Source organism: Triticum urartu, chromosome 7 (assembly GCF_003073215.2).
Source record: "Triticum urartu cultivar G1812 chromosome 7, Tu2.1, whole genome shotgun sequence".
In the NCBI taxonomy this organism is placed as follows: Eukaryota; Viridiplantae; Streptophyta; class Magnoliopsida; order Poales; family Poaceae; genus Triticum; species Triticum urartu.
This window is the reverse complement of record NC_053028.1, coordinates 652349810-652370842: the sequence shown is the minus strand read 5'-3', so window position 1 is coordinate 652370842 and position 21033 is coordinate 652349810. Positions and strand designations below refer to the sequence as shown.

Below are 21033 nucleotides of genomic sequence, written 5' to 3'. Positions count from 1 at the left end.
TACTACTATAGTAGTATTAATAATTGGTTTGATGAAACAGTCACAGTCTAGCTCTGAACGTACGTAGCGGGTGCAACGACGTTGATACTTTGAAACTGACCTAGTACGTATCATGTGCTTCACTTGTCAAAAACTAAGTTAAAATCACGGTCCAAGCCAGCTAGCGACCAGCTACTGACTTGACTGAGTGAGTGAGTAGTAGAAGAAGAACTCATTCCACGCCGACGGCCAAAGCAAGTGTGTTCATATGGATGAATATGAAATTAGGAAACTCTAGCTGGAGTCCCGTGCGTGCATGCGTCCGTCCTGAGTCTCTTGGAGTACTGTTAGCCGCCCGGAGGTCGTACGTGGTATATATGTACAGAGAATGTAGACCTGACTTCAAGTCGGCCATCCACTTGGTTTTGAAAGGGGAGGATCTGTAAACCCGCTTTGTGTGCAAGCTGCGGCCCCGGTTTTGTCGTTGAGTTGAGTTGTTTGATGCTTGCACTATACATTTTGAACCACGGAAAAGTTAACGGATGAACTGCCCAATTACCCCACCCCTAATTGGTGGGCAAATTATTTCAAGTTCAATGTTAATAGGTTGTTTCTTACATCTGTTGGTTCTGATTTATTAATCTACCAAATCAACTGTTAAATGTTTCTATTTTTTGTGAGATTTCATAGCATAATTCTCCTCTTTTTTCGGTTATCCCGTTGATTACTTTTCATATATATAATACTCCCTCCGTCCCAAAATTTTTGTCTTAAATTTGTCTAAGTACGGATGTATCAAGTCACGTTTTAGTATTAGGTACATCCATATCTAGACAAATCTAAAATAAGAATTTTAGGACGGGGGTGGGGGGGGATCGGGGGGTGGGGGGGGGGGGGGGGGTAATAACTAGTCATCAACCCGTGCGGACGGGCTAGAAATTACTTAGCTTTATTACCCCGTTGAGTACTTTTCATATATAATAATAATTAGTCATCAACCCCTGCAATGCGGCTGCACGGGCTAGGCTCTTCTTTAACTTTATTATCCCCTTGAGTGCTTTTTATATATAATAGCTATAGTCATCAACCGGTGCAGCTGTAGCTGCACGAGTCAAGAATTACTCTTCTTCAACTTACTAGCGCAATACTCGTGCATTGCAACATCATATAAATACTCTATTACGTTAGCTTGTGATTTGCCTATCCATATTGATGTGACTGTTTAAATAAATGTTTCTCAAATTATACCCATGATTTACTTTATATTTTGATGAGAAGTTTGGTGAGTAAACTAAAATGGATTGGTTCAGTAGGTAAGAAAATTAAGATGACTAATTATCATATGCGGGAGGTTGGACGAAATAGGTGGTGGGAAGAAAGGTAAAATGTGAAACCTTACATTTCTTTTAAGTAATACTATAAGAGATAGTGTATCTCCATACAATAATTCAAGCCTCGAGAAGACAAACAGAAAAAATATTACGGAGCCAGGGACGAATCCAGCAAGGCGTTGCTCATGTCCAATGGAAGGAGGCCCTATGCTTTAATTTCTGCTAAATCTGTTGTTTCCTAAGTTTTTTTTTTCTACCTTCCACATGTTCTCAGTGTTCTGATTGATTGGCTTTTCTCTCACGAACAAAATTAATGCGTGGATGAAGATTTGAACAACATACTCACTATTTATTTTCCCACCGATTACTTTTCCTTTCATGCTTGCTCAACATTTTCTCTTGCATGTTCCATACTAGTTCATATGGTTCAACTGATTGACACATACACCGTGTTTACTTTAACCAAAAAAAGTTGTTGAAACATATCTCGATCACTTTTTTGTAAATAGCACATAATTTACGCACCGGATACCTGATAATTTACTTACAAATGCCATGGTAACTCTTGACCCATGCTAAATTGTTGAAAAATATACCTCGGTAACTTTTTCGTAAATAACATGGTACTTTATGCACAGAAGACCTGATAAGTAAGGTACAACACCGTGGTAACTTTGACAGAGGACACCCCGGTAACTTATGTGTAAAAGTGTGGTAAATTACGTATCGTGGGCTGATAACTTGCGTACCCTCGGCCTTGGTAACTTTTGACCCCGAAAAAGTCGCGGAAACATACCAACATGTGATCTAATTTCAAAGGTCTCGTCGCGACGAATTTAGTGGTAACAACAAATTTTGAATCGGACCGAAGTTTGAGCTACATTTGAATTTTTAAACAGGGATAATCTAGGATTTTATCAGTTTTTTGTCCTCTAATGCATGCATGTGCATATGGGAGAAGGTTGGGAAACATTTTTATACCCCGATAGCTTCGGCACAAATATCATGGTAGTTTACGTAGCGCAAGCGTGATAACTTACTTAGCCCAGATGTGATATATTTGGACCCTAAAAGGTCATCTGAACATACCAACACATGATCTACTTTCGGAAGTTTCGCCGTGATGGATTTAATGATGAAAACGAATTTTAAATCTGCCAATGGTTTAACCTACAAAATATTTGAATTTTAAAAATAGAGAATCTAGTATGACATCGGCTTTTGTCCTCTAGTGTGTGCATGCATGTACATGTTGGAAGGAGGAGATGAGGTGTTTGTATTTATTCCTACAAACATAACGAAACCGCTATACACACTATATAGTGTGAGCGATCTATGGACGAACCACAATCCAACAGCCATTGTAGAGGAGGAGGACGAGATTCCAAGGCTGAATTTAATCATCGTGCACAATCATCTGAATTTGGTCGTCTGTGGAGCATTGCTCAAAACATAATGTTCTCTTGTTAGTCCACTCTTTTAAAAATAACTTCTCACATTTCGAGGTCGCTAGTTGGTGTAGATGGATGTATGACGACTTGGTGGATCCATCTTTTGGGAAAGAAGAGTGGATTTTTTTTCTTAATAACCTTCTGTTTACCAAATATTATTTCATTGCGGCTAGTAACTATTTTTTTTGTGAAAAGCGGCTAGTAACTCTTTATTGAACTTTAAATTTGTTATTGGAGATACGTTACTGCAATGTTTGAAGGCAAGCTCCTCAATGAAAAAATAGTGGTTTTAAAGTCTCACGAGAACATCATATCATATCGCAGAGCTTTGGATGGTTCTTGCTCCACTATTTTATAGCACGTAAGATGGTACACGTAGACGACTAGTGATCCTTGTTTTTTTTTTGTTGGGGACGTGGGAGAATCCCTTTCTTGTACATATAAATCTGCACTAGCTATTTCCTCAATAAGAGCCCCTTTGAGTCGTAGTCACCATAGTCATTGTCGTGGTTGCGGGTCAAATTTTCATGTGATCTTCACTTCTCCTTTGAATTATTCGTATTTACGGCATTTGATGTCCATTGCTCTTGAGTAGAGAAATCTTCAATCTTCTAACAAAAACCAGGTCGGCAATGAGCTGAGTGGAAGGATTTCTTTCGGAGAAGGGGTGAAAAAGAGGAAGCCACAAAAAAAAGTCGCTTTTCTTGGAAATTTCCTTATTTTTCCTCCGAGTCCAAGTGATTTTTGTTGACTTTTCAGAATTCATTGGTAAACTTTTTTTCTCTCCAAAATTATTGAGCTTTTTTCACAATTTTTCAGAGTCTTCTCTGCAACTTCCTATAAACTCTTGGGTCTTTTGGAAAAGAAGCGAAGCCGGTGTGCAACCGTTGGACACAGTAAATTAGCAAATCACTATTACAGACAATTAAGTAGTCGGTGTCACCTTCGTGCGGTGAAATTGGCCCCTATGGTCGGTCATCGCTCCTCGCTCCTCGCTTGACGACGGTGTTTGTGGTTGTTTTGGTCGTCAGCTACAGTAAGTCGGACGTGTTTGTACCGTACTTGGCATCTTTGGACGTGCATTGCTCCAGAAAGCGAGCCAAAGAATGCATGGATACCACCCGTTTCCCCATCTAAATTCCTCCCGGTCATGTGGCCATGCTGCCCCCTCGCACCTGCACCTCTGGAGTCTGATTTTTTTACATTACGTATTGCGAAACACAGGAGCGTTGCAAAGCCAATCGCGTCCCCGTTTTCTCGTGTGCGTGAGTTCTGCCGGAACAGATCGAAGCGATTAGCATCGCGTATGTGCGTCCCGGGGACCGAATACGCGCGTTAAGGCGCCAACCTTGCTGTGTATTTTATGTTTGATAATATGTGTCTCATTTATATCATAAAAATTATAGTAAAAGTCATGTAGATACTAATTTGACAAAACTAAAAAGACGGCAGAACATTAACCTTTGCGCAAAGGATCATTAACCAAGAAGAAAAAGTACAATCAAGACTGAATAGTTTTCCAAGCTTGACACCAACGCTTGTTACATGTCTCCGGCACCATCATAGCAGCCATCAAAGAAAAATATGACGGATCACCTTCTCAACCCGAGCACGACGCGGCTCCCTCACTGATATGCAGTTTTACGGGCATGCAAAGTGGCTCATCAAAGGCGAAGACATTGTCATTGAATGAATCAGACTGGGGCAACACCACGGACACGCCTCGAAATTCAGATTTGGCACCTCCTCTCGACAGAGATGTCGAAGAGGAAAACCATACCTGTCAGCTACGAACCACATACCCAACACACGATCCATCATTTTTCAGATGCCACCGATGTAAAGCGCAATTTGCATGCGCTCCTGGACTACCTCCCAAGCTCTGCGTCGGCGCTGGAGCAAACATCATCGCAACGGCGGAGCCCGAGGATGCTGCAGCCGCCACGTCACCCTCTCTTGAGATTTCTAAATCCATCCCAAACCATGAAGTCGAACACCTTGTTGGGGAAGGGTCTCAAGCTTCTTTGTTCAGCGCCGTCATCACCGTCACGAAGACAGGAAGATGATCTGGTATCTTGTGTGTGTCCAGAAATGATCGATCCAGTAGGTTGCTTGTACATGCTCGCGGCAGGCCTCAAGGCGGAAGGGCCATGCAGCGCAGGCGCTGCTGCCCCTGGCACATCTCCTTCCGCCATGCGGCGAGTCGGAAAGCAGCATCCTCCATGCAAGATGCATGCAGGTACTTCGCACCACAGCTTAACTCGGAATCTTATACATGTCGTTAGCTTCTTCCGCCAAGGCATTTCTTATAATTCTACTCAGAGGGGTGTGTTTTTGTCATTTCTGTTGCACGAAGGTCTACAAATGTAAAAAAATGATAAGTGTCACACATGTGGCATGAAGCAACATGATCCAAAAGCCTTCATTACCATCCATTTTGCCACATCAAACATATGACATCACCGGAATCTTTTTTTAGTTTTCAGACTTAAAAATATTTTATCTCTCAAATAAAAAATCCAATTAAAATTTGTTTTCATCATTAAATCCATCTCGACGAGATCTTCAAAATTAGATACCATATTGATATGTTTCGACGACTTTATTTGGACCAAAAGTTGCCAAGATATTACACTAAAGTTGTGATAGTGTTTACAATAAAGTTGTCATGATATGTTTCATCTATTTTTTTTCTAGATTTAAAGCTACCATTGTATTTAAACTACTTTTCACGACAAATTTTATTTATTAACCATGGCAATTTTTAGTAATTAACCACTGCAAATTTAATTCATGGATCGTGTGAAATTTAGTTTATAGATCATGGCAACTTTAGTTTATAGATCATGACAATTGTAGTATTTTGACCATGGAAATTATTTTTTGTATGAACCATGGCAAATTTTAGTGCATGTATCATGGCAAATTTAAGTAATTCACCATGGCAATTTTAGTTTTTGGTTCATGGCAAATTTTAGTCACATTTTTTAAACATATCATGGCAACTTCAATGTAAACAACATGGCAATTTATGTGCAATAGACATGGCACCTTTTGACCGCCAACAAATATACATATGGATATGGGATCTAGTTTTGAAGTCTTCGTCGCGATGAATTTAATGGTGAAAACGGATTTTCAATCAAATTTTTCAATTAATAGGTAAAATATTATAAAGTTTGAAAAACCCAAAAGATTTCCGCTGACATCATCTTTTTTTCCTGTTTGCATGCATGTGTGAAAAAACAAAAAAACTGATGTGTCATAATGGGTGGCTAGAAGGACGTTTGACCCGACCTCCTTCAGCCCACAGGTGTGAGACTTATCAAGGTCCAAAAAAATCCAGGAGTCGGGCACAGGACACACGATACAAAAGGTGTTTCCATTTCGCTACGATTCTCCTCCGTCAGATATGAATCAAACTAGAAGCAAAAGCGCACTTTGCCGCGCGGTTTCTCAAAAGCCATTGTGCCTCAAAGCTTTCTCTTGTTATGTGGGTCATACTCTACATATTGTTCTACCAAAATCAGTAGGTAAATAACATGAGAATTCCAATCCACATTGTATTGATAACTTCATCATCTAAGAAATAATATCATTTTGCTTAGCACATACCATAATTTGTTTCACACAAAATAGAACACGCAATGGAATAACTTGAAAAATATCAATGATTCTGCATTGCAATTTGTAATCAGCCAAAAGATTACATCAAAGCTATCCTGGCGCACATAGTATGTTCAGCATATATACCAACATACTATAATATAATTGACATATGAATTGCTTACGGTAATTAAAAGTTCTACAAAACAACACACTATACCGAGATTTCCTTTTAATTTCAAAGCCATGGCCCCACATGTTTTCATGTAATCAAATATGATATACATCTATAAAAATTGTTAGTCACCTATTCATCCCTCCCCTAATCGACCATACCAATCCTCTCAAGCATGTCATGCGACCTTAGTTGGCTGCATTCTTTGTTGCCGGCGGAGCAGAAAGCCGCGAATACATTGAACCCTATATCAGCAGAGGGGCGAGGGAGGTTGGAGATTGCCGCGAAACCGTGAATCCATGGTGTTGCACATCATGGGAGGGGCAGGTGAGGTTGTGGAGATCAGTTTGCTCTTGGCGTATGAGAAACAAAGAGATAAGGAGCGGCCACGAATGTGCGCAGCAAGGGGAAAAGATAAGGACATCGATAGGCGATGGGTATGTTTCATATACGACCAAATGACACAAATACAACAGGGGCATGCGAGGGAAACAACGGTCAAACGAATGTCACGTGGAGAAAGAAATGACCAAATAACCCAGAGCACGGAGAGCGCCCCATTTCCTGGGAGCATAGTAACTTCAAAGATTTTTTTTTCTCTTAATGAAAACATAACACTCTTGTAATCTTCCAAAAAATGAAAATAGAGCTATGTTGAGCAAAAGGTACTGACCGAAGGTCCACTTTTAATCTCTCCAAGGTATTGAAGTTAATTTTATTTCGCAGTCTAGGATCTGAAGCCTTTCCTACTTTTCATATGCATAAGCTAGCTTAGAAAATCCACGAGCGTCGGTGTGCCTCGACAACTCCTTTGCTTGCAAGAGGAGACCTTGTTCGTGTCTGATTTGCAGAACCGAATTGGAGTGTTATAGTGGAATTTTACAATACACTAGTTGAATCTTTGTGAAAGTTCAAGTTCTCACTGGACTTGCGTTTGGATCATGCAGAGCGTATTCTTACATATTTGAAGCAGGAGAGATTTCACATGATTTGTTGGCTCAAAGAAATACGGAGTATGACCCAGCCAAGGATCACAAATGTTTCGGCCTGGAGGCACAAAATTGGCGTGCGCCAGCCTATTAGTGTTACTCCACCATGTTTTCCTTTTTTAAAAAAAAAAATTGAAATTCTTACTCCACCATGTTGAGATCTTCTATTCCGTGTGTTACGACTTACAAGGAAACCCACAGCTCAGCTCAGCTCACCAGTTTTTTTATTTCTTTCATGAAAAATAAATGTTCTTATTTCATAGGTTTTTTAATGTTAGTAAGTTTTAAAACAGGGGGAAATCATATTGTGAAAAATGAAAAATTGAACAAGTTCATAGATATTTTGAAAACATTCATCGATACTTAATTACATGAACACGTCTTAAAAATGTTCACCATGTACTATAAAAATATTCACGGTGTATTAAAAAATGTTCACAAGTTACAAAATTGATCAGAAATTTCAAGATGTGTTACTGAATAGTTTAAAAACCTTCATGAGTTTCTAAAGATGTTTGTGCTTTTTTCTAAAAAAACAGTTAAAATTCAGAAGAAACCCATGAAAAAAAGGAAAAGGAAAACCCAGAAAGAAGAAACCGGAAGAATCACTGGAGGAAAAAGGAAATCACAAAAATCACTTTGACAGCAAATGGGGCAGCCCAACATCCGCGCAACCCTGCCCATGGTCATCGTTCCAAGCAGCATGCACCGCATAGGATTCACTGATCTCAGAAGAAGAAGAAGAAAGGATTCACCCACCATGTTACTATATACCGCCGTTCCAAGTTTCCACGGTCAGTATTCCAATCAGTTTTGTGTTTATGGTTCAGTGATCAATGGTTTCAAAAGTGGTCATCAAACGTTGCTGTACTTGAAATTTACAGAGCAAGTTCGCTTGTATTTATTGCTTGCCGAAGATTGCAAGAACGGAAAAAAGTTTCCCAATACCCCTGTGTTCTTCCATCTTTACATTGATGTGATACATCTAAAATTACCTCCCGTTTTATAGAAGAGGCTCAACAAGGCTCACTTTATTTTTTGACTTGCTTGAATCACCACTAGGTTTCTTCAGAATTCCGGTAGGCTGTTGCCCTGGCTGACCCTGCCCCTGTGCACCCTGAAGGAAATGCAAAAGATTGAACATCTAAGGGACTTCCACCAGAAATTCATGGAAGCACGGACAAAACTGTTATTAGGAACAACCATAATCTTCAAAACAAGACGAAAAGGCTACGTCACTGTTAATACAGATTGGACTAAAACCAGCATCTCAGCAAAGATGAGATAGATACAGGAGCATGGGTTTGGGTGAGACTGAATTCTAGACAACATTGGGCAAGTCTATCTTTGTAATTAAGAGAGGGTGAATTGGACTGGCCAGCCTCCACAAATATTTGGGATTTTATTACATCTGGTCCGGCGAGGCAAGAAAGGCAGCATCTGTTCAGAAGATCGCACTAGAGACTAGACCTAAGTAATAGGGTATACACATACTCCCTCCGTCCTAAAATAAGTGACTCAACTTTGTACTAGCCATAGTACAAAGTTAGTACAATGTCGAGTCACTTATTTTGGGACGGAGGGAGTACTTCTTACTAAGCCTCTAACTACAATTTAACTGTTGCAAAACAAGTTAGGCGATGATTTAAAGATAATCATCACAGCTCATAAACTTTGCCGGAAGCCTATCATTGAAGTTTATGTTAAATGTTAAAACCAGCTAATTCAATAGTTTGGGAATGTCGACGAAAAAGTCAAACTGAAGGAAATTTTCTGTCTAAATCTTGTGAGCAGTTTCCTACTGGACAAACAAACAGCAGCGAAATCAAGATAACAAGATTTGTATTCATATCATACCTACCCTCGCTATCCACAAAATTTTATAGTATCATCTCTAACGATCAAAATTAAGAAAAATCTGTGATAGGATAACATATCATGCAAGATATTCATGTATATTTTGTTAATCAGCTTGCATCATAAATAAAAGTGGAAACTTGCCTTTTGACTCAATAATTTTCGATAAGATGGAACCCTTGCAACTGCTGATGCAGCGACTGCAGCAGCCACTCGGATCCTGTGAGGGAGGGAATTAAGTTGCATACAGTATCACTTGAAGAATGCCAGGAGCAGGTAGCTCCAGGAAGGATGAGACATACCTTTGATGGACATCAACATATTCGTCCGTCTCATCAACTATCTCCTCCTGTAAACTCCAAAAGTCAGGATGGTGAGGAACTCAAAAAGTTTGAATTGAATCAAAACTAAGAACTTAATAAATATGACACTTCCAGTTGAAAGCCCAGACTTATAGTAACAAGGCTAGAGCTTTTCAGAAACAATCAAAACAGACATGGCAATCTGATTATAGATCTGGTTAGAGGTGGTTATGTAGTACGTTGACCAATTTATCACCTTAGTGTAGATATACAATTCCAACTTTTTGAGAATAATAAAAAATAACTGGCAATGTGAGTACATATGTGGTTAGAGATTTAGTACGTCATGTGTTGGGTAAATGGACGAAGGAGATGAAGAGTATATGCATAGCAAAATTGATTTCCACAACAAGCTTTTCCATTATCATGGCAACACAATTAATTCCATTATCATGACAGAGAAAGTTAAAAATGTTGGATGGAAGAAGAGAGCATGGTTCATATTTAATTGTGTTACGTGCACAAGTTGGCCATATGCAGAAACGAAATGTATACTTAACGAGTTCAAACATGATCTCTATTTTTTCGATTTGCCAAAATGATTACACCGAATTATGTAAATTATCGCGAAAACAGTGTATCTCTCTCCCTGAGAAACAAAACTTTGGTTGTTTAATGAACAATGTAGAGTTAAATTGGTGGTTGCAAGACAAAGGCTGAAATTTATGCACCTAATCTCTATTGTTACAGTTTACTCCATATGTACTGTGTTTTTCTGCTCCTAAATTCCAAATGCAGTTGTCCACCATACACCAGAAAAATGGCAACACTACCTTCCAAAGAAGAGCAACTTAGTATGTTTACATCTTACCTGCAAGAGTTCTTCAAATACGTCTTCCAGTGTGATGATACCAATGACACTACCATTATCCATATCCTCTGATAACTGAGCCAGTGCATTTGACGGTGTATCATTCGGCTGCATCGAGTGGGCTTTATTTCTATTAACCTGCATGTTCTGTTGTCTTTCAGTATCAACAATAATAGTATCCACCCTTTCATCAGTACTGGCTAGCAAGGGTGCAGTCACTTGTGTTGCCCCAGCTGACTCCATACCAGGTTCAGTTTTATCATGAGGTGGTGCATTCTTAGGCTTTGCCTTCACAACAGCAGCCATATGACTACCTCCTTTCTGAAACTCGTTCAGTATATCATACAAAGGCATGTCTGAAGGAACCCTGGGAGAGATTAATATTTACCAATTGTATGTCAGAACAGTTTATACACTAGTACTACTAATAGAGCAACACGGACACTCCATTGTATCACATTTTGAAAGAGATGTTTCCCAATTTATATTTAAATAGAATTGGGTATATACCTTGGAATCCTCCTAATGGAAACAGCACTAACTGGCGTCTCTATTTCAGCACGAACTGTCAGAAGACTTTTGACCTAAATAATATTTAAATGGATCTAAGTTAGTAAAGTACATAAAAAAGATCACCGGGTAATTCTCCATAGCATATTTTTTACCTACCAACAGGAGACCTATAACATTTCTAGGGTTTCCTGAATACACAGGTACACGGCTGTGGCCCCGGGCAAGAATTGTACCAATTGTTTCCCTGTAAATACAAGTAAAGAAGGTTCACTATAAATAACAGTATGTGATAAGCATGTCAAAAGTTGCATAGCGGAGTCCTCTCGATATATACTATTCACAACTGTTTGTTAATTATAATATCTAGGTCAAACTTTAAAATGATTACATCACCGAAGTATAGAACCACAGATAGAGAACTAAGGGAGTTCAATCAGGATCAATGGAATATGCTTGCTAGAAGAACCAACACAATTAGAAGCAGAAAATGGCACCGATGGACAATGCAAACTGCTCATTGCAACCTTTCAACTGAAGGACTTAATACTTCAACGAATCTAAAACTAATATGATTCAACTTTGTTATCTGCCATCAATAAGCATACACACACTGACCAGAATCACAGTCACAAGTGTTGATGCTTGATACACAGTCACAAGTACATGATCAAGTTATTAGTCTTGAGTATGTGCCTTCAGAGCTTGCTTCAGTTGATCAAACTAACTGTGTCTGATTCACCTGATTTTGAAAAGGGGGTTGTTAGCTATGTATAGTATATACATAGCATGTTTACCTAGTTCTAGCGTGTTTGTATCACCCAATTGTATAAGGTGTTCTCTACATATTTACCACACATTTACGTGTATATATTTAGGCATAGAAGCTCATAACAAATACACATGTTCTTAGACCTTGGTAACATGCGTATCATTATTTTCCTAGGATGAGGAATATATTTTGAGCAACGCTAACATAGTACATGTGTTTCTCCATAGAAACTCATGGGTATTTATCTAGCATGAGGAAAGCAAAGAATTGGGAAAAGAATAGCAAAACGCAACAAGAGAACCATTAGATCAATGGTAATAAGGAACACCATTCAGATAATGGTCTACCAAATGGAAATGCATTTTTACCAATCCAACTTGGAGTCCACATCTAAAGAGAAAGTTGATTCAATAGGTGTCATAGCTTCTTCGGCGGTCTACATACACAATAAAATGAGTTTTCAGCTGAAGTCAACTATATAAAATTGAGTTCCGATTCACAGTGAAGCACTACACTGTGAAATCGTAACAAAAATATTTGCTTCATAAATGAAACTGAGGCACCTCATCCTGAACTCAATACAAAGAAAGAAGAAGCACACTATTGTTGACTGCTCAAGCCTTTCCATGTATATTAAACTAGTTTTGGATGAGAACCATGCTTCGTAGCTGGAAGCCTCACGTGCAGGCATGATTATTGGGGATATTACACATTGTTAAATGCTAATAGAAGAACACAAAAGAGAATCATAGCTAAGTTTGCTTTCGTCTCCCCCAAAAGCAAAATGATGCAGCTACATCGAGAAACAATAAGTCAAGCAACATCTAGTTTTATGCCAACTACCAAGTTTATTTCAATTTCGGTTGCCAATTGTGCCCCTTAATCAGTTTTTTTCAAGTGGTAACAATGAGGTTGCTTGGTTTGGTACAACAAAATTGGCTTCCCAATATTTAGGCAGACCAAAATTTTGGCTACTAAGTGGTATGGCCACCAACTTACCTAGCCCACCTCTGAAAACTTGGCGATTTTCGACAAGTTTTAGAGTTGTCAAATGTAATGTGCCACAATTTTGGTCAGCCAAATTTCTGCCGCCGACCAAGTATGCCAAATATTTGTTAATTTTGCAAAGCTCCAGATATATGGTTTGAAAATCAGTTCAAATTTCAATTACAAAATTGTTGTAGGAATAGCTAATTCGACCAGGGATCCTGCCTGGTCTTACATGGCAAATTGCCAAGGTAAAAGCTACCACACCCCTGGGTAGCCTTGGTCATTTGTCAAGGACCGCTAGCCTATATAACCACAACCACCAGCACCACCCACCCTACCCCTGGATAGCCTTGGTCATTTGTCAAGGACAGCTAGCGTATATAACCACAACCACCACCCACCCCACCCCCACTCCCCGCGAGAATGTAACCATTCAATCTCACTTGAATAGAACTCAAGGGGAAAGGCCTCCAAGGGCTTGAAGATTAGGGATGGATCTGAGGGAGTCACCTCACACGCCTAATCCTCCGGCCTCCAAGGTGACATTGTCAGGAGTTTGAAAACATCAAACGACATGGCCGCAATCAAAAAATAACAGAAGATGAAGGCAGAGGCTAATCCCATAAGACGCGTGTTGTTGATGCACATGTGTTGCTCTGATGGTGAATGCACGGCAAGGTTAAGGGTTGTGGTATTTTTTGAATTATGTTAGTAGAGTATGCATATTGTTTATTTTTTACTTTTTCTTAGTTTAGTTGTCATCTGTGTGTATCGCAAGAAGATCAAGTTCAAATGAGTAGCGAGTGGTGTATTCAATGACATGTCTCTAGGTGACGCTATATGATTAGTTGGCTGCTAGCATGTATTGCGCACGGAGCGGATGGTGTATTCAACAAAATTGCTAGTTTGGTATGTAATAATGAGTTGTGCCTATAAAGAGAACAAATCAAAATTAGGGGGAGATTATGGCAAACAATCTGGCTTGACAATTAGACTTGTCGTGGTCGAGTTGGTGGAGTAGACAAGTTTGGATTTAGATTTTGGAAATAATCCACAGCTTCTGTAGTAGTCTCTGAATTGAAAACATGGTTTCCAATCCAAGTTTGCCTACATGCAATGCATACGTGAGTCAAATTCATGTTTGATTCGTTCTCCTACTTTCCATTTATGAGTAAGTCTACAAGTCGTGTAGTTTGGTTGCTATAAATAAATGGGAAGGTGAAAAACCAAAGGCCTGAAATTTTATAAGAACTATTAATCGTACTTCAGTTTATGCCTATGTGATACCAAAAGGAAACATTGATTTGCCCCATAGTTGATGTGCCTAAGAGGATCTGTCCTCCTTTACATTACTATATTCTACCTTATTGAACTCCCAGTACAGAATAGTTTTTTGCTGAAAACTGTAGAGGAAACCCTGAGATTTTGTTCTAGTAAAACAAATAAGTACGTACAAATAGCGCTATGCAAGACCGCGGGGGGTAGCACCTCGCTCCTTTCATTCTTGAAGAGAAAGAACCAAGTGCCCAAACTGAGGTTGATATGGCAAAGATTATATAAAGTCAAGCAAATCCTCAAAGTCACCTCAACTATGGGGCAAATCCTCAATTCCCTCGTGAAAAACAGGTTAGGACCAAAACTATGAAGATGATGCACACCTTTTCAGTTAAGTCCAACGCTCCACTTATGATTGTAGTCTCATCATGGGTAAGCTCTCCACCCTTACCAGCCTGCCATGAGAGAGGCAATTAACTGTGAGATAACATGGGTACAAGACTACAAGTGCATACTTCTTATAAGGTTACATGTTAAAAGCATATTACCGCTTTGCTATGGATAGAAACAAGAGCTTTCAATTGAGCTCGCCTGAAAAGCGCAGATTCATGCCCAAGAGCAAAGTCTAGGAGCTGTGGGGCAATATAAAATGTCAACCACTTCAGTCACCAATAGATAAATCATATCAAGGTTAAACTTTGAACAAAAAATTTATACAGATAAGGTTACATACTATTCCATGTCAATTTACTAAAGGGTAAAAAAGATGCTACATTAATCTACAACATTTGTATTTAATTACTGCATGAGCCGTGTACATTAATTGCAATTTTTCAATCACGCATGAACACTACATATTTTTTGTTTGAAATAGAACAAAAGGGTACAAACAGATTGTGGATGGCTCTTAGCTACAGAAACCTTGATACAAGCTAGGCAGCTACAGCAAGGGGCGTTCACTAAATATGCTTGGACACAAAAGTTAACTGTTGACGGTCGTTTTCCCAGGAGAAAATTAGCATCACCAAACTAATGCAAGGCATTAAGAAAGACCTAAATATTATAACATGGATGGACTTCAGAAGGATTCATTTTTCTGACTGGAAACAAATGCCTGGAAATTGTAAGATACTCTTTAAAACCACCAATAACACCCTATTTAGTAGAGAACCATAACTAGCAAGCACTACCTTCTATTATTCTTTTGCACCACGCAGACATGGGTCATACCTACAATTTCTAGTAACTAAGTTTTTCTTTCTCGAGACATCCGGCAGCACTAGTTCAAGTCCCAACATACAACACCAAATAAATAAATAGAACTACATGTTCTTTCGTAAGATATTTAAAGTTTGTGTTAGCTCAGCATATACAAACCAACCAGGTGGCTGAAATGGAATGTAAAGCAACAATGGATATCTATGATAATCTGAATACCAGCTATGAGGGGCAGGGCTAAATAAGAATAGAAACAAGAAATCACTCGCACGCATGTTACCAGAATCACCTAATTAGAAAAGTGTAACCAAAATATCACTTCATGACCTTGTCAATCGACAATGGCACCAAGGAGCAGTGAGCCCAAGCCTCATAATAATAGTCTAATTCATTGGAATTCAAAATCTAGGCCACTGGAGAAGCTTCAAAGGATATTGAGTAATGTGACTTTGATGATTTACCTTCCCAATCGGGTAAGCAATAGGATAGGCAATGACCATGACGATGCGTACAAGCCAGACAAAGCTAGCACCCACTGCCAGCCCATACCTAGTACATATTGCTTGAGGTATAACCTGGTTGTCGAAATGTAATGATCAATCAGATAATCTGTGGGCTGGTAACAGAAATATAAATGCTTGGACATAAGATGCATTACCTCCCCAAAGGCAAGAACAAAAGTCACTGACAATATAATAGCAAGAACAGGATTGAAAATCCTGTCAAGGAATATAGGGAGAGCCTGAAAAGGACGCAAAGAAGTAAGCAGAAGAGCCACTGGTTAAAACAAAATAACACAAAAAAGACACGAGAGAAGAATGGATTCTCTGTCTACAAACAGCTCAACAATTCAGAAATGAGGTACAGAAAAAACATACACATGTGTGTCACCTAAACTAGGAGAAAGTACCACGCGTAAGGCGGGGAAAAGTTTGCAAATATTGAAGTTGAAGATCCATAGTGCAGAGCTGACCAACTATACCAATGGGGCAAGCAAAGATACTGACATGAATGTTATGAAATCACTTAGCAGTTAGCACTGATACTGACATGAATGCTCGGCAATATGTTAATTTAGCTACGCCTTTTTGGTACATTCTCAAGTAAATCATAGCTACGCCATTTTGGTACATGACTACGTTCCCAAGTAAATCACTTCAGAGTAAATTTATATTGGATGCAAAGCATGATAATCTAAACTTCATAAGGCACTAACACAGAACTAACATCTCTTTTCTCTTCAAAAGAATGCAAACATTTAAAAGTATAACACATGCAAATACTGACTCCCACATGTAGAATGATCATATACCAGAAATCGTGCAGCGACGTGACTTAATACAGACAAAAGTGAACAAGGTGTTCAAGGTCGATAACTTTTCGAGTGCCCGAGCTAGAAACTTGAAACGAAACTAGCACTGTTTCAGCCATATCCATGGAGTGCAAAGCAATGCGGTAAGTGTCAGACAATGCTACCAAAATTACGTACCTCCATGGCACAAGCATTACACAGCAGCAGAGTGACAAGAAGCTGGTGCTGCTTCTTTACAACCGGAAGGATCGCGGCTGCAGCAAACATAATAGTTCATCAGTAACCTAAACAGGAACAGCAACAGAAAATGCCAATCGGGTAAAGGAGATGAGCCGTATTTATTTGCATCAGTCGAACATTCAATAAATGGTGCTGAAAGATGCAGCACTTAGCTAGTAACAGTAAATAAGCGGCATCATTGTTGCCATTAGAAATAACTTTTGTAGAACCTGACACATGAACTCTGAGATGTCCAGATAGAGATGTGTAATGTAATATAATTACCTAAGACGACTGATGTTTTGTCCTAATGTGAGACTGAGGAATGGAAATTATGGAACAGATAACGGGAAGAGGAGGGCGTCTGGTCCAACTATCCAGCCGTAGGCCCCACCCACGATATTTTCCGCCGCCGGGGGAATGGACACGGGCAGCTGACTCCTATCTAATCCAATCCACACCTCCCCGCACGCCGGCACGGGCCCGCCCCTCTCCGGCGGCGACCGGCCCAGCCCTTGTTCCGACGGAGCGGAGGAGGCGGGTGTTTGGGGATCTTACCGGCTTGAGCCTTCTCGGCGTCGGTGCCGCTGCGCATGAGGATCTCCAGATCCACGGGGCCGAGCGACATGAGGCCCAGGGTGAGCCCCGACATGATCCCGGCCAGCAGCACCAGGAGGGCGGAGAAGGCCGCGTACGCCCACCACAACGCCGTCCCGAACTCCGTGTCCTCCCCCCGCACCGCCGCCATCATCAGCGCCGCGCTCGGCGCGGGCCGCGCCGCCGCCCCCACCACCATCCGCACCGCCACCGCCGCCAGGCTCGCGGCCCTCGCCCTCCCGGCGGACGACATCCGGGCCTACGGCCTCTGCTCTCAATGTGGGCGAGAGAGAAGAACACGAATGCAGCCCTGCTGTCCTGCTCGGTCCAACCACCACCACAAGTCTTCTACTGGTGCAGCTATCAAACTTGCCTGCCGTGATGGGGAAATGGTGCGCCCCACAACTCGTCTCCGAATAAAACTTTTTTTTCAACTTCTTTTCAAATGAAGCGCTCTGACTTTTTTACAACTAAATAAAGTTGTCATCTCAAAATAAAAAACAAACAAAATAATAAACTAAAACTTGCTATCTAAAAAAATGTTCATGCTTGACAACTACAGTTGTCATCCTCGTGTCACTAAGGGGCTGTTTGGATGGAGGCCTATCAGGCAGCTCCTTTGTCGGGCACATATCTCAGCCTCAAGCCTCCAAAATCGGACGCCTGAGATTCATGCCTCACTCAGCCTGGTTTCTGTGAAAAAGAACCAAATAGCTCCTAAATTGCCATCATAAACGTTCGGAGTTGACATATGTTCGTGCCACACGTGTGGTACTTATCAGGGTCTTTCTTTTTTTAGAACCACCATCTCGACACTTTATTCAATAATAAGATGGTTTACATTAGATTGCACAACAGCAATCAAAAAATCAGGGCATGCATCAAATGCGGTTACACACGAGGAAGAAACTAAACCCTTCTTTGCACACCATTGAGCAGCCTCATTGGGTTCCTTTCGAGCATGTCGGATGCTAAAACCCTGGAAGTGTGAGAGATATGATCTGATCTTTCTGAATACTAAACTCCCCACCATACAATCCTCATATTCCCATTCCTCTCTAATAGCTTGACAGTCTATTTCAATGGTCACATATTGCCAGTTCTTCTTCATTGCTAGGTAGACCACCTCCACACAGCTAGTAGCTCAGCAGAGTATGGATTCGTCAGTCCAATGAGCTTTACCATTCTCGCCTCCATGAAACTTCCCACATGATCCTGGGCTATCACACCTGCTGCTACATGTCCACCATTGTTGTCTACCGCTACGCCTGTATTAAGCTTGAGCCAACCATCGATGGGTACTACCCACCGGGCCCTCCGCCTTGTTTGAGAAGAGCATCTAAATAAATCAGACAGCCTCTCCGGCATTGGGGCCAATTGACCGTTTGCCCCACTTTTACTGTACCCTAGGCCCATATGCCCCTGTCTTATAACGCAATTGATAACATGGCTCATGCATCTTTGTTTGTACAAAATGACACAAACTTATATTGACGATGTATCTTTACTATATGATAGAAATGAGAGGTGAAAAAAAATACCTCTTATACAAAAAAGTATGTTAGTGGCTCATGCAATCGTATGAATATGTTTTTTTAAATTACAAAAACTAGCATGCCCAGAAAATCCTAAAACAATTACATAAAAAAAAAGTATAATCATAGTAGTCTATTGTTCAAATTTCAGCCAGTTATGGACAACGAGCAGAGAGAAATCAAGATTTCAAATTTATGTTCATTTTGTTTAAATTTTGGGCAAAAAATTTGAACTACCCAGAAAAATCTCACAAATTACAGAAAACCAAGTATATTTGTAGTAGTGTACTATTCAAATTTCAGCCAATTCTAAACAAGTATCAAAGAGAAAACGAGATTGTAAATTTTTGTCCAAATTTGTTTAAATTTTGAGTGAAAATTTGAACTGCCCAGAAAAATCGAAACAAAATACAAAAAAAACTAGTATATTCATAGTGGTGTGCTTTTCAAATTTCAGTCAATTCGAAGAAGCTATAGCAGAGAAAATTGCGTACATACTTAATATCCAACAAATTTGGCACATTAGCCATACACAAATAGATGAAGTTTCCCATTGCATAGTTCCAATTTTCATTCTACATCACAAAAGAGAGCCACACATCACAAAGAAAATTTCAAGTCCCAACACATCACAAACATATCATAAAATAGAGCAAATCTCAAGTTCACATGCAAAAGCTTCCTCTTGTTCTTCCTTAGGGTTATCCTTTTGAGAGTTGATGTGGTTGTTCTCTTGGGAGTCATTTGCCTTAGAGAGGTCGTGTGCATCGAAGATTGACCATCTCCGCCAGCCATTGCCAAAGCAAGCAGTTGTGATTTATAAGTTCACCTTTAGGTGAGAATGCAAATAGTAAAATAAATGTACTAATGAAAATAAGCAAGTTATCAATTCACCTTCTCATGACTGGCCTAGAATTGTTTTATAAGCTTGGGGGAATGGTGATGAACATTATATTGGGAGTTATTGGGGTGATAGTTGTAGGGGCATCATTTGTTTGACCATCACATACATCCACCAAGGTAGCGTTCACCTTATTTCTACTCCTTGGCACATATCAAGCCCTAATTCGTCCAAATCAGGGAAATAACCATCCCCATGGGGCATCACGTGTAGAGATGTAGAGCAAGGGTAGGGGTAACTCACCTAGATGGCCTCTCTTTCCCTGGATCCGAGAGGCTACAATTGGTCGTTATCGCGGACACGGCCAGATGGGTTCAAGGAGCTCTGGACGTGGACAAGTTGGGGGGAGCTCTAGCGATGGAAGGGGGTGATGGGTCGGCAACTTGGTGGGGGAGCATCGGAGTTAGAGGAGGCCAACGGCCGGTGGCTCAAAGGAGGAGGCCGGCAGGCCGACACCTGGGCGGAGGAGCTCCGACGGCGGAGAAGGACGGTGGGTCTGCGCTTGTGCGGAGGAGGACGACAGGCTGGCGGTTAGATGGTGGTGCTCCTACGATGGAAGTGGTGGGACCGAACGGAAAGGAAAGATATCGTTCTGGATGCATGCTTTTTGGTGATTGTCTAGGGGCAATTCTAACATTTCCCATCTCTAATTGCAGTTGTTAACTAAAGATGTATGTTTATTTTTAATGTGTGGAATTTTGTCTAGAGGCATGGTGAAGATGGATCATTTATCAACTGCATTGTAAGATGAGGCATATAGGCCCGTGCAGAGCAAAGGTGGGGCAAATGATCACCTCGTAATAAAATCAACAACCTCTCTAGTATCGACGCCCCCCCCCTGTGTCACAAATGATTGATCTGCTTCTGGGCCAGCAGGTGGCAATAAAAAATACCGGAGCCAAAAAGTACCAGAGAGGACCCACTAGGAAACTGCATGGAAAGGTAGCGCGGCCACCCCCTGGTCGCGCCATGTGTCCGTGTGGGGCCCTTGGGCACCGCTTTGACCTGATTCCAACACTATAAATTCACATCCACCCAAAAAAATCATAGAAAATTTTCATTGCATTTTCTGGCTTCGAAGAGAGCGATTCGTCGTCGTCATCACCAACACTTCTCCATCAACAATTTCATGATGCTCACAAT

At 40.5% G+C, this 21033-nt stretch overlaps 1 protein-coding gene across 2 annotated transcripts; it reads right to left on the bottom strand.

Moving 5' to 3' along the window:
• Window positions 1-8368: 8368 nt before the first annotated feature.
• On the bottom strand, window positions 8369-17796 carry LOC125524750 (DUF21 domain-containing protein At4g14240-like). 2 transcript variants are annotated; one of them, XM_048689781.1, is made up of 13 exons: window positions 17416-17794; window positions 16816-16892; window positions 15985-16068; window positions 15788-15901; window positions 14657-14740; window positions 14492-14563; window positions 12212-12279; window positions 11231-11318; window positions 11072-11145; window positions 10562-10928; window positions 9691-9737; window positions 9533-9608; window positions 8369-8648 (listed from the first exon to the last, which is right to left on the bottom strand). In XM_048689781.1, the coding sequence occupies exons 1-13, from the start codon at window positions 17705-17707 to the stop codon at window positions 8535-8537; spliced, it is 1557 nt and encodes a 518-aa protein (XP_048545738.1). In that variant the 5' UTR covers window positions 17708-17794; the 3' UTR covers window positions 8369-8534. The 2 variants fall into 2 exon arrangements, 1 of the variants encoding a protein (XP_048545738.1); XR_007290935.1 differs by lacking the exon at window positions 8369-8648 and having other exon boundaries at window positions 9539-9608; window positions 10562-10699; window positions 10807-10928; window positions 17416-17796.
• Window positions 17797-21033: the final 3237 nt, after the last annotated feature.